This window comes from Leopardus geoffroyi, chromosome B4 (genome assembly GCF_018350155.1).
Source record: "Leopardus geoffroyi isolate Oge1 chromosome B4, O.geoffroyi_Oge1_pat1.0, whole genome shotgun sequence".
Lineage (NCBI taxonomy): Eukaryota > Metazoa > Chordata > Mammalia > Carnivora > Felidae > Leopardus > Leopardus geoffroyi.
Genome location: NC_059341.1, coordinates 119,967,714 through 119,981,652, shown reverse-complemented (window position 1 = coordinate 119,981,652; position 13,939 = coordinate 119,967,714). Strand labels below are relative to the sequence as shown.

Below are 13,939 nucleotides of genomic sequence, written 5' to 3'. Positions count from 1 at the left end.
ACATTTTGGACATTTTTTCCATCCCAAAAATGGTATCCCAGAAATGTTAAACTCATTTTTCTAAGTTTCTTTTTTTTTTTTTAATTTTAAATTTTTGTTTAAATCCAAGTGGATTAACACAGTGTAATAGTGATTTCAGGAGAATTTAGTGATTCATCATTTACATATAACACCCAGTGCTCATCCCAACAAGTGCTCTCCTTAATGCCCATCACCTATTTAGCCCGTCCCCCTACCCACATCCCTCCAGCAACCTTTTTTCTCTGTATTTACGAGTCTCTGGTTTGCCTCTTTTTATCTTATTTTTCCTTCCCTTTCCCTATGTTCATTTTTTTCTTAAATTCCACATGAGTGAAATCATACATGTATCTTTCTCTGACTTATTTCACTTAGCATAATACACTCTAGTTCCATCCACGTTGTTGCAATGGCAAGATTTCTTTTCAATGTCCGAGTAATATTCCATTGTGTATATATGCCACATCTTCTTTATCCATTTGTCGTCAGTCGATAGACATTTTGGCTCTTTCCATAATTTGTCTATTGTTGATAGTGCTGCTATACACGTCAGGGTGCATGTGCCCCTTCGAATCAGCATTTTTGTATTTTTTGGATAAATAGCTGGCAGTACAATTGCTGGGTCATAGGGTATTCCTATTTTTAATTTTTTGAAGAACCTCCATACTGTTTTCCAGAGTGGCTGCACCAGTTTGCATTCCCACCAACAGTGCAAGAGCGTTTCCCTTTCTCTGCATCCTCGCCAACACCTGTTGTTTCTTGTGTTGTTAATTTTAGCAATTCTGACAGCTGTGAGGTGGTATCTTATTGTAGTTTTGATTTGTATTTCCCTGATGATAAATGATGTTGAGCATCTTTGTGTGTGTCTCTTAGTCACCTGGATGTCTTCTTTGGAAAAGTGTCCATGTCTTTTGCCCATTTTTTCACTGGATTGTTTTTTGGGTGTTTACTTTGATAAGTTCTTCATAAATTTTGGATAACCTTTTATCAGATGTCATTCGCAAAGTCATTTGCAAATATCTTCTCCTATTCTGTCAGTTGCATTTTAGTTTTGTTGTTTCCTTCACTGTGCAGAAGCTTTTTACCTTGATGAGGACCCAATAGTTCATTTTTGCTTTTATTTCCCTTGCCTCCAGAGACAGGTCTACTAAGAAGTTGCTGTGGCCAAGGTTAAAGAGGTGGTTGCCTGTTTTCTCCTCTAGGATTTTGGTGGTTTCCTGTCTTACATTTAGGTCTTTCATCCATGTTGAGTTTATTTTTGCGTATGGCATAAGAAAGTGGTCCAGTTTTCCCAACACCATTTGTTAAAGAGACTTTATTCCATTGCATGCTCTTCCTTGCTTTGTAAAAGATTAGTTGGCTATACATTTGTGCGTCCATTTCTGGGTTCTCTATTGTTCCATTGATCTATGTGTCGTTTTGTGCCAGTACCATACTATCTTGATGATTACAGCTTTGTAATACAGCTTGAAGACCAGAATTGTGATGTCTCCAACTTTGGCTTTCTTTTCTAACATTACTTTGGCATTTGGGGTCTTTTCTGGTTCCATACAAATTTTAGAATTCTTTGTTCTAGCTCTGTGAAAAATGCTGGTGTTATTTTGGTAGGGACTAGTAAACTTGTTTTAAAACATGGTGAAACGTTTCAAGCTTTCACACAATAAAGATGACTTGATTCAGCTGTTACTTCTTCTGTTCAATTTTGTTGTGTCATAAGGTATTCATAATTTAGCAAAAATCAAGTTTTCTCAGTTTTAATTGCTTTTAAAGACAATTTGAAACATATCTGACCCTCCTGGGAACTACTAGGCAATTCTATCTTGTCCTAGCATTACAACATAATTCTATTAAACTAATCACATATACTCATTCCACTGAGTTCTGCTTTATGGAGTGGACATTTTCTTAAACCAAATGTGAAAAACAATGCTCTTAAAATGTCATATTACTTCAGTATAATAAATTTTAAAATGTAAAATGAGAATCACAAAACTTTAAGTGGGCATTTTTCTTGAATTTCTAGGCTGAAATGGCTTTCTCTCAGAAATAGCTTTGAAATATATCTCTATACAGATAACAAGTGACTCTTGACAAGTTGAACACAGTACACTTGTAAATACCCTCAAATAAAATGTCTTTCTTGAAAATAAAACTCTTGTGGTGCCTGGGTGGCTGTCGGTGAAGCGTCCGACTTTGGTTCAGGTCATGATCTCAGTTCATGAGTTTGAGCCCCACATCCGGCTGTCATCGTGGTTCTCACTTTGGATCCTATCTCCCTCTCTCTCTGCTCCTCTCCTGCTCACGCTCTCTCCCTCTCAAAAATAAACATTAAAAAAATAATAATAAAATAATAAATAAGGGGCGCCTGCGTGGCTCAGTCAGTAAGTGTCTGTCTTTGGCTCAGGTCATGGTCTCACAGTTCGTAGGTTCAAGTCCCGCGTTGGGCTCTGTGCAGCTCAGAGCCTGGAGCCTGCTTCAGATTCTGTGTCTCCCTCTCTGCCCCTGCCCTGCTCATGCTCTCTCAAAATAATCAAACATTGAAAAAAATGTATTTTTAGTAAATAAAAATAAAACTCTTACAGGGAGAGCTGGCTGAACTGCATATCCTGTTTTCAAGTCCAGTCTATCTTTGGATTGGCTTAAAATATGTGTATTTCCATCCCTACAGGTTCTTCTTACATGATTGACACTCCTCCCAACAGGAGAAGTTCCTTTCCCCTGAAGCTGGGATTTAGTCTTCTGAGACTTCTGATGTCATGACAGAGTATAGTGAAGTGATGCTATGACTTCCACAGTGCTAAGTACTAAAGAAGATCCAGGTTCTGCCCGGCTCCACCTCAAAGCCCTGAAATTATGTCCAAATGCCCTGGAGCCACCATGCTGTAGATCTTAAGGAAACACTGAGCCAATAAGAGAGAGATGATGCTTAGAATAGCTCTATAGCCCAGATAAGTTAAAAAAAAATTTTTTGGGGGGGGGGGGGGCACCTAGGTGGCTCAGTCAGTTGAGCATCCAACTTCGACTCAGGTCATGATCTCACGGTTCAAGCTCTGCGTCGGGCTCTGTGCTGACAGCTCGGGGCCTGGAGCCTTCTTCAGATGGAAGCTCTCTGCTCCTCCCCTGTTCACACTCTGTCTCTCAAAAATAAAGATTAAAAAAATTAAAAAGGAAAAAAATTTTTTAAAGCTCTACATCCAATGTGGGGCTTTAACTCACAACCCTGGGATCACGAGTTGTATGCTCTACACCATTTGCAACTACATGGATGGAACTAGAGGGTATTATGCTAAGGGAAATTAGTCAAAGACAAATATGACTTTGCTCATATGAGGACTTAAGATACAAAAGATAAACATAAGGGAAGGGAAGCAAAAATAATATAAAAACAGGGAGGGGGAAAAAACATAAGAGACTCTTAAATATGGAGAACAGGTGAACTGGAGGGATTGTGGGGAGGGTGGATGGGCTAAATGGGTTTGGGGCATTAAGGAATCTACTCCTGAAATCATTGTTGCACTATATGCTGATTTGGATGTAAATTTTAAAAACATATTAAAAAAAAAAAAAAAAAGTTGTATGCTCTACCAAGCCAGCCGGTGTTCAGCGTTAAAGCTTTTAAAAAGGACCTCAGAGCTACCACCTGACTATTTAACTTTGTAAGACCCAAAGCAAAGAGTCCAGCAGAGATGCTCCTGAATTCCTGACCTGAGATTTTAAATCTGAAGCCATTAGATTTCAGCTGATTTGTTACACAGCAATACTAACACACACTGGTGAGGCCAGTTATGTGGGTTCAGACTACACCTGTACCTTTTAAGTCTGGCTCACACTGCACCCACAACCCTTTCTCTCTGCAACATTGGTAGAGTAAGTCTATAATCTTAAACAAGTGATGACATAGAGAAGTTAACACACAACTCAATGTATCTGGTTCCTAACTTAGTTCACTCACCTTACAACATGGGTTTGTAGTGAAAACATCTCTCTCCCTCAAGACTCCTTATAAGTTTTTTCCTAGGCCCCATCTATATACTTTACACAAGCGTTGTCAACTCAATCCAGATACTGGAAGCCCCAAGGTAAATTATAATCAGACTTGAAAAATGTTAGATTGGGCTGTTAACCCTTCCTAACCAAATATAAGCGGAACCTGAACAGTGGCTTACTTTCTAGGTGCTTTTACAGCTACATATTTTGTAATTTAGAAAGTCAGGTTTGTATGAAGAGAATTGTTACCTCAAGTAGTTTTGGCTTTCACGTACTTTGGTCCTTTTAAAAACTATCATTTTAGGGGTGCCTGGCTGGCTCAGTCAGTAGAGCATGTGACTCTTGATCTTGCAGTTGTAAATTTGAGCCCCACACTGGGTGTGGGATTAGAGACTACTTCCAAAAAATAAAATCTTGAAATAAAATTACAAAAAATAACTATCATTCTAACAATCAGTCTAATTTAGATTACTTTCTACACCCAATGTAGGGCTCAAACTCACAACCACTCCTCCAACTCCCCGCCAGGGGCCCCTAGATTTACAAATGAGGATTAGTTGGGGTGCCTGGGTGGCTCAACAGTTAAGCTTCCTAACTCTTGATTTTGGCTCAGATCATGATCTCAGTCATGAGACTGAGCCCTGTGACAGACTCAGGGGCTGAGCTTAGAGCCTGCTTAAAATTCTCTCTCCCTCTCCCTTTCCTTGCTCACTTGTACTCTCTCTCCCAAATAAGATAAATAAATAATAAAATAAAAACAAATGATATTAGCAAACCCATTAGGAATTTTTAAAGTATAGTACGTGTTGCAAAAATCTGATTATATGCTGAAATTTACTTCTCAAAATATAACCACAAATATTTATCCATATTTCAATTTAACTACAACTAAATCAAGTTTTTTGAAAATTCAGGTATGTTTCTTAAAAATATAGGAACTCTCTTGTTTGACAAAACTTGAAACACATGACAATTTATGAGTAGGGATCAGAGTACTAAACAAACAGTGGTTAATTTGCATTTTTTTCCTTGAGGTTTTAACACTTAATCCTTTCCATTTTAGCATTAAATCTTTAGAAACTAGTTTTCAAAATAACCATCAAGTCACAAACAAATCATGAACAGCTGGGTTTATTTCAACAGTAAGTTTGAAACTCTTGCCTTAGGCAAGAGTACTACAGTAATTCTATCAGGAATAGACAATTTCCTACACTGTCAAATATATAAAAGTTTCTCTTGCACTTTCCTCAACACTGATCAACAAGCAGATCCAGTCCACATTTGCTTTGATCAATCTACTGAGTTAACCCGAGCTTCTTCTTCAGAGACTCTGGCATCTCAGGTGGAGGAGGGCGAGGGAGCCTGAAGTAGACCTTCACAGAGTCATAGATGAACCACTGTAGCGCAGTCAGAGTGCCAATCATGATGATACGGGCAAAGAGTCCCTTCCATACACCTGGTTGAAACATAACACATGAATGAGAAATGAAATATACCTAAGTGTTACTCTTGGTTTAGAGGAGCAAAAAAGAATCCTACCTTTAAATCCAAGTCTCTGGAGGACTTGAGAAGCACTGCTACCTTTCTCTTTATTCAACACAGATACCACAGAATCAGCAGGGTGGGAAACAATTGCACAGAAGACTCCAGCTGAAAAAAGTCAAGATAAATAATCCAGCATGGATCAATTTAAAAAATTCATTAAGACAACCAACAACCTTTTCCTAATTTTTAGTTATTTAAAAAAAAAATGAAATTTAGAGTGAGACTGACAAAAGTTATATGGCAGTCTACCCCATGCAAAACAATCCTCCAAAAGTCTTTATATTCACATTTTAATCAACACTTTCTTTGTGTTAAAAATGTATTCTTGAGGGGCACCTGGATGGCTCAGTCAGTTGAAAGTCTGACTCTAGATTTCAGCTCAGGTCATGATCTCGTGGTTCCTGAGATCAAGCCACACGTAGGGCTCTGCATTAGCAGTGTGGAGCCTGCTTGGGATTCGGACTCTCTCTCTCTCTCTCTGCCCCTCCCCCGCTCACACTCTCTCAAAAAAAAAAAAAAAAAGTATTCTTGAAAAACAGACCAAAAACCCAAATGATGAGGGAGTGAAATCAATACATGCCAAAACTTAAGACATGCAAACGAGAAAACAGTTCTTTCAGAAGCTAACAAGCATTTATGAATCCTAGAAGGCATATAAAATGCTATGGGAAGACTTCTTTGGAATACTTTTTTCCTCACAAAAAGAGGCCAATAATGGAAATGATTATTTGTTCTTAATTTCATAAACATGCTCTAAATAATTCATACCTATGTAACCTGCCACAAATGTTACAACCAGTTGCTCTGGCTTTGAACATTCACTTCGGGGCTTGGGAACCACAAACTTGTACAATGCTTCAACAGTACGTTCAAAGCACGCAAATTTCATCATGGTGTATGGTATCTGTCTCATCCAGAGAGGAGCAACTCCCTTGTAGAATCTAGGAAATCAGGAGACTTATTTTACTCAGCTGTCTTTATTCACCTAGCAGAGATTTTCATTATTAACAGAAGTGTCCGCACGCCAGTCAAGTCCTGATAGCAAAAAAAAAATGGCAGCACAATTGCATGTCATTTCTATCAGAACCTAGGACTAACATGCAGGTATATTTATCTCACATGCCAATGACTCAAGCACCTTTGACTATACAACCGAAGAAGTTGCTGGATGTTTCTCTGACTGGAACTACAAGAAACAGAAAGTTTACAAGTAGAACTCAGTTCAAGATTAGCATCCACAAAGGTGGATCTAAGGAAGCATGTTGTGGCCAGACTATATGCCAATTCTTAGCTGGTAAACACAGATGACAATTCTAACAAGCTCTTCCCAGAAGTTAACAGTTAATGTCAAATATCGAGTTATCTGCAGACTGACCAGTTCTTTCTTAAGAAAAACCTGTAATTCAGGGCTCATGCTATGTATCAACTTGTCCTTGCCCCTGTTACGTTCTACTTAAGGAAGAAACAAACATTAAATAACATAATAGTTTAAAAAAAAAGTTTGGTAGGTTTACTGCTAACAAAAGCACTTCCCTTCTTATACTATAACTTTAGACAAATGTTTACTTACGCTTTTAAACCTTCTTCTTTATACATTTTGGGAGCTGCATCCCTCAAAGTGTTGGCATAACCTGGTTGGGTTTGAATTCGAACCTTAGCAGCTTCCATAGGAGCCAGGGCAATGTCAGCAAAGAATTCAGCACTGGCAGAGGCAGCCAAATACAGTGATGTGCGCCAGAGATAGGCATTCTCCTAATTGAAAAGCGTAAGAAGGAACATGTACTGCTGCTGCATTGGCTGTTTTCAATTAAGGGACAATTCAAGGAAATAGTTACATTTCAGGATGAGACTGAAAGTTTATAATCTCTCATAACCTTATCAACCATAGTACAATGTGAATTATTCTTTGAACATCTAGGTGCCAACATCTAGTTGGCCCTTGAACTACACAAGGAATCCGAGACCTCTTTAAAAAACTCAAAATCCAACTTACTTGGGAATGAGCACAGTAGAATAAAAACAGCACTGAAATTTTAAAAAATGTATTTTTTCTCATTCGGTCTCTCCTGATTTAAAGCATGTTGCTTACCCTTTTTGAGACCATTTCTTCAGTTCTAAAATAAGGTGAGCAAGACAAAAAAAAAACAAAAAACAAAAAGATCCTTTTCGGTCTTAAACTTTAAGTTAAAGCTTAGGACTTCAATTTCAAAGTTAAATTACATACCTCTCCAAGCATGTTGCTATACAAGACTTTGAAAACTTCATAAAAGCCAAACTTGCAGAGCCCCTGCATAGAGTAGCCAATGAAAGTCGGAGCCCATCCTTTAGCCAAACCACGAACACCATCCTCTTTCAGTGTAACTGAGAATCCATTAAATATGCCCTTGTACTTTTGGGGGTCCACCTTTATTTAAAACAAGAAGAAAAAAATTAATTTAACCAAAGAGCTATCACTTCTCATAAATATTAAATTTTGCTATTATTAGTCTTTCCTTTCGGTTCTATAATAAACTTCAGTAACTACACAAAAGATAGATAAATACAAGTTCACTGCATGGTATCAACTGAATATCTAGAATTATCTTTGCAAATGTAACTTTATTCATTAAGGTCTTTCAGTCAGAATTAATTTGGAGGGTTACTTAAGATGGTAAAATTCCTAGGGGCGCCTGGGTGGCGCAGTAGGTTAAACGTCCGACTTCAGCCAGGTCACGATCTCGCGGTCCGTGAGTTCAAGCCCCGCGTCGGGCTCTGGGCTGATGGCTCAGAGCCTGGAGCCTGTTTCCGATTCTGTGTCTCCCTCCCTCTCTCTGCCCCTCCCCCGTTCATGCTCTGTCTCTCTCTGTTCCAAAAATAAACGTTGAAAAAAAAAAATTAAAAAAAAAAAAAAAAAAAGATGGTAAAATTCCTAGAAAAATACATAAAACTGACTCAGATTTTTCACCATCCAACTCTACCACTTTAAAAAATTTAGTTTTAAAGCTACTGCCTAGGTAATAAGTTAAGTCTATATCCCTAATGTATGTTAGCCTGTTAAGCAGTTTATACTACGAAGTTTTATGAAGTTAAGACAAATTTAAAAAATACAAGCTGAGGGGCGCCTGGGTGGCTCAGTGGGTTAAGCATCCGACTTCAGCTCAGGTCACGATCTCGCGGTCCGTGAGTTCGAGCCCAGCGTCGGGCTCTGGGTTGATGGCTCAGAGCCTGGAGCCTGCTTCCGATTCTGTGTCTCCCTCTCTCTCTGCCCCTCCCCCTGTTCATGCTCTGTCTCTCTCTGTCTCAAAAATAAATAAACGTTAAAAAAATAAAAAATAAAAAAAAAAAAATACAAGCTGAGAAGGTACATGGACATAATGAGAATTTATCTTTTGACTTAAGAAATTAAATTCACTTCAAGAGACGTGCGTTAAGTTTCAGCAAAGGTATATTTCATATCCATTCTATTAACTAATGAGAAAAGAAAAAAAAAATCTTATTTCACTATATCTGCCAGTACTAAAATGGCTGGTATACATCACCTTCCTGCCTGCTAACATTATTTCACTTTCCTTTACTTCACCTTCCTCTCTCTTTTAGGTAAGTGGACTTCTAATCCTGTTTGGGACAAATAAATTTTTGACGTTTGATTATTTTTTTTCAATAATCCTAATTTAAAATATTCTAATTGCAAAAAACTTTTATGTAAATATACAAGAAGCTATGCCTACATAATTTTAACACTAAAATAATGAGTATTTTTTTAATGTACATAATGTTCTGCCCTGATCTTATCAGTAAACAGGGACATGAAGTTCAAAAATACACAAATGATTACCCACTCTGTCATGTAACTGCTTATAAAATGACAATTTGGGAGCATAAAGAACCGGCAGGCCTTGAAGAGGAACTCTAATCAAAACAGTCCAGAGCAGCAAAAAAAAAAAAAAAAAACAACATTTATAGCCAGGGTTTGGGATCCAAAAATCTGCCTACAATTTTATTTTTCAAAGAGAGGCATTCCAGGGCATCTGGCTGGCTTAGCCTATGGAGCATGCAACTAACTCTTCATTGCAGGGTTAAGTTTGAGCCTCATGTTGGAGGTTACTTAAAAATAAAATCTTGAGGCACACCCGGGTGGCTCAGTCAGTTAAGTGTCTGACTCTTGGTTTTGGCTCAGGTCATGATCTCATAGTTTCACGGGTTCAAGCCTCACATCGGTTTCTGTGCTGGCAGTGTGGAGCCTGCTTGGGATTCTCTCTCCCTCCTCTGCCCCCCACCCCCTGACTCAAGCAGTCTCTGTCTCTCTCAAAAAATAAACAAAACAAAAAAAAACAAAACCAATTAAAATAAAGATCACGAGTTAAGAAAATTTGGGTTTGGTTTCCTGAAGTTTCTAGCAGTTGTAATGTCTTCAAATTTGTGAAGCTCTTTAAAAGTATTTGCAATTAAATCACACACGGAAGATACATTCAATGTTGCCGTCTCAATACAAACCTGCATACGGCATTTCACTAAATCCAGAGGAACGACAGCAGTGTGTGTCAGACCACAACTTAAGACCCCACCAAAGCCACACAGTGCATAAAACTTCATGGAGCCATATTCGCAACTGTACTCTGTAGTAAAACAAGACACACCATGCATTTCAATATAAATCTCATGTTACTGGTTATCAACTTACCTCCTGGACAGTTAGGTTTCCACGCAGCTTGTTAGATGCTTATGTTTTACAACTTAAAAGCCATGCTTCAAAAATACACTTTTAGTCCAGCATGCAAAACAAACCTGCATTCTGCATTTAACCAGATCTAGAGGAACCAATGCTGTATGTGTTGTGCCACAGCTAATAATTCCTCCAAGTCCACAAAGGATAAAGAATCTGCCAGATCCATAGTCACAGCTATACTGCTCTGTTTGGTTGAAAAAAAAAATCAGGTAAACATTTCTTCAGAGATGACTAAGGCCATGGGAATGAAAGAGAACTAAGATTCCCTGGGAGATAATGGTATCACAACTGAACAACTTTGGCCACTGTTTACAATTAAGTTGAAAGATAATTTTCCACCTAGTTTAACAAGACATTTACTACCAAAATCAAAGAATCATTTAGATTATGAAGGTACTATGAGACATTACCTATTACCTATTTTGCCATACTAAATGTTTCCTACAACATTAATAGCTCTTCCAATTAAAATTAAACTTCAAGTTATTAAGTGCTAATAAAAACACATTTCAGAGTACAAACTCAGAGCACTGGACAAGTAAAAAGCTTGCAAACTTCTAAGTATACCCCAGCCACTAACCAATACTATCTCCACCTATGGATTCATATAAGTATAAAACGAAACAAATTCCTGCAGTCAAATACATTTACTACTACGCAACAGTATAAGGACTTTTTTATCCACACTGAAGACATAACGAAACACATAAAGGATTTAAAAAGTTTAGATTTTACAGGCACATGATATAGATAACATCTACAGGACTCCTATAATTTGGTGTTTGGATTCCTCTGTACATTACACTCCACTGGGATTCAAAACACACAATTAAGCTAAAGTTGAGTCTAACCAAAAAGAATCCGGAGAGAGAAGACTAAAGGGATCCCTACTATGGCCTTTTAATAGCCTATCTGGGGCTGCTGTCACCTCCTCTACCAATTACATTAAAACAAGAGACCCAATTATCTCTTACACCTTGGGTCAAGGAATATTAGACTCTGGGAATACTTATGAGAGGAAGGAGTATTTTTAATAACCAAAGTCAAATCAAGTAACAGACAACACAATTAGAAAGAACTGCAGGTGGCCTGCAGCTACGAAGGAGAGTTCACCCAATACTTAGCCCGCTGACCAGGCAGGTTACTGAGAAGATAAGACGCTAGTGACGGCCTCTATAGCTTTACTTTCTCGAGGACGTGGAGGTCACAGAGGGAACTGTGCCTAGGCCGTTCCACGCCCTTGAGAGAGGGCCAAGGATCCGACACACGGCCTAGGGCGGAAAGGGCTGACATCCTAGGGCAAGCAACTGGGCGCCGTCCTGTGGTGCAGAAAACCAAGTGTGTCCTTCTCCGTCCTCTAGGCCACTAAAGCCGAATGAGCCACGAGGAACATAACGACCGAATCGGGCTAGGGTCTAAACTCACCTTCCACAGCGGCTGCTGCCAGATTGCGGGAGCGGCGGGGCGGACCCGGAGGCCCCGCGGGGCTGCTGCGGGGGCCCGCGAGGCCATCGTGTACCAGCTGCAGGTGGGGCGCGTTGAAGGGGTTTGCCCGCGCCAGATGCGCCACAGACGAGAACATCTTCCTAAGGGAACAGGGAGCAGCGGTCAGAAGAAAGGCAAAGAGACCCGTCAGACCGCCAAAGTCACCGGCACCCTAGGACCCCGACACGGGCCTTCCTTCTGCCCGCCTCCGCGCCCTTGAGGAGGTCATGGCGGCTTCCACAAGGGAGGAGGTCGACCAGGCCTGCAGTCTAAGCAGCTCCCCACAGGGATTCCATTCCCCGCACCCACTGGAGGGAACCCGGCACACTCACTTCCTAAGATGGCGAACACACAACCGCTCCTTCGGAAAGGCTGCGGCTCACAGAGGCCGAACGTCCTCCTGGCCCTTAGATCTGTGCCCTTCGCGCGTCGTCAGCGTGACGCACGTTATGCGTCACTACAGCTGGGACACCCATTGGCGGAGAAGAGCGCCGGTGCCGTGGCGTCATCACGTTCACCTAGCAACCGTATCCCCGCCCCCGCCTGCCCCGGCACTTCCGGCCCGGCTTCTGCGCCGGAGGATTCGTTCTGCGCAGGCGCACATTCCGGGGCCGGGTTTTTGAGTGGTGTTCGGTAGTGCTCGGTGACCTCCTGTTTTTGTCTGCCTTCACCTTCAAGAGTCTTTCTTTGACGCAGGAATTCCAGACTTTTACATTTAGATGAGTCCCAGGGTGGTAGTCATTTAAACAAACAGAGAAAAAAAACCCTGAATGCTTGATGATCCATTATTTCGGTGTTGCTGTTAGAATGTTACTGCAGTATTTTGTGTTAACAACGTCTGCCATTAAGGTACTTTTTTTTTAAGTTCCATACATTGACATTACACATAGACATGTCTGCATTTTTCAATAGACTACAGGAAAGTATTTCAAAAGAAAATGTGCAACAAGAACTCTTTAGACAAGACAGCTTGGGGGTTCATCACAATAGTTTATATGACATACTAAAACATTCAATAAATTCATTTTAACACTACTTGATAAACCAGATTGAAAGTGATTGGCAGAAGATTTGTTCAATAAATTTAGAAAACCATCATTAGACTCAGTTAACTGGGGGAGTTTAGTAGTTTAAACTCCTGTTAGAATTCTGGCTCTGACCTTGTCCTGGCTCTTGATAAAGTAACTTTGGGAATTCACTTGATCTCTATAGACCTGTTTCTTAAAAAAAAAAAAAAAAAAAAAAATTTTTTTCAACGTTTACTTATTTTTGAGAGACAGAGAGAGACAACACATAAGGAGGGGAGGGGCAGAGAGAGAGGGAGACACAGAATCCAAAGCAGGCTCCAGGCTTTAAGCTGTCAGCACAGAGCCCAATGCAGGGCTTGAACCCACAAACCATGAGATCATGACCCAGGCTGAAATCAGACATTTAACTGACTGAGCCACCCAGGCACCCCTGAACTTGCTTCTTCAAAGTAGCAAGGAAGCAGGGAGCAGCCCCATCGGCTTGTACCGTTGTAGAGAGCCTGTGCTTGATTTAATGCTCTGTTGTCACCATTTTGGAATTCTTAATAATTTGTGAACAAGAGGCCTTCATTTTGCACTGAAATTACAAATTACAGATTACCTGGTCCTGGGATGAGAGTAACATCCATCTTGCAGAGTTTATGAGAACTCAATGAGACAATGTCTAAATGTGGGGATTTTAGCCAAGAAGCAGAGCTGGTGAAGGGATCACTGGATGGTAAGTTACTAAGAAGGTAGGGGAAATCTTGCTAAATTGACCTAACAGGATTCTTACTGAAGGCAGGCCAAGATAATCAGATATTACTTGGGGGATGATGAATTTGATAAGGTATTGAGGGTGATCAGATATCATGCCTAGGTGGGGTGCCTGGCTGGCTCAGTTGATGGAGCATGTGACTCTTGATCTCAGGGTTGTAAGTTCATTCCCCATATAGAGTGTAGAGATTACTAAAAGAATAAGAAAATTAAATAGATAACAAGGTTGGGAGATTTTTTGCTAACCTAAGTTACTAAGGTGACAATTCTTTTTTTTCCCTCCATTTTATTTATTTATTTATTCTTCATCATGGTAAGTGTACTCTTTTAAACCCCATCCCTTTTTCACCCATCCCCACACACACCTCCCCTCTGGTAACCATCTGTTTGTTCTCTGATGTTAAGAGTCTATTTC

The 13,939-nt window shown here is 39.9% G+C and overlaps 1 protein-coding gene and 1 non-coding gene across 3 annotated transcripts; both read right to left on the bottom strand.

Annotated features, from left to right (window-relative positions):
* Positions 1–5,120: 5,120 nt before the first annotated feature.
* Positions 5,121–12,195, bottom strand: SLC25A3 (solute carrier family 25 member 3). 2 transcript variants are annotated; one of them, XM_045464922.1, is made up of 8 exons: positions 12,073–12,195; positions 11,681–11,841; positions 10,315–10,439; positions 7,775–7,954; positions 7,121–7,302; positions 6,319–6,491; positions 5,545–5,655; positions 5,121–5,461 (listed from the first exon to the last, which is right to left on the bottom strand). In XM_045464922.1, exons 2-8 carry the CDS (start codon positions 11,835–11,837, stop codon positions 5,301–5,303), a joined length of 1,089 nt encoding a protein of 362 aa, XP_045320878.1. In that variant the 5' UTR covers positions 11,838–11,841; positions 12,073–12,195; the 3' UTR covers positions 5,121–5,300. The 2 variants fall into 2 exon arrangements, with proteins under 2 accessions (XP_045320878.1, XP_045320879.1); XM_045464923.1 differs by lacking the exon at positions 10,315–10,439 and adding an exon at positions 10,024–10,145 and having other exon boundaries at positions 12,073–12,193.
* On the bottom strand, positions 6,563–6,814 carry LOC123592333. Its single transcript, XR_006709721.1, has one exon. It is a non-coding gene; the product is annotated as a small nucleolar RNA SNORA53 (small nucleolar RNA).
* Positions 12,196–13,939: the final 1,744 nt, after the last annotated feature.

Coding starts and splice junctions, on each gene's coding strand:
- SLC25A3 (XM_045464922.1), bottom strand. CDS start 11,837: ATGTTCTCGTCTGTGGCGCATCTGGCGCGGGCAAACCCCTTCAACGCG. Junction 7,955..10,314: donor TGGTTAAATGCAGAATGCAG/GTTTGTTTTGCA, acceptor TTTTAAATAAAG/GTGGACCCCCAAAAGTACAA. Junction 5,462..5,544: donor CCAGAGACTTGGATTTAAAG/GTAGGATTCTTT, acceptor TGTTTCAACCAG/GTGTATGGAAGGGACTCTTT.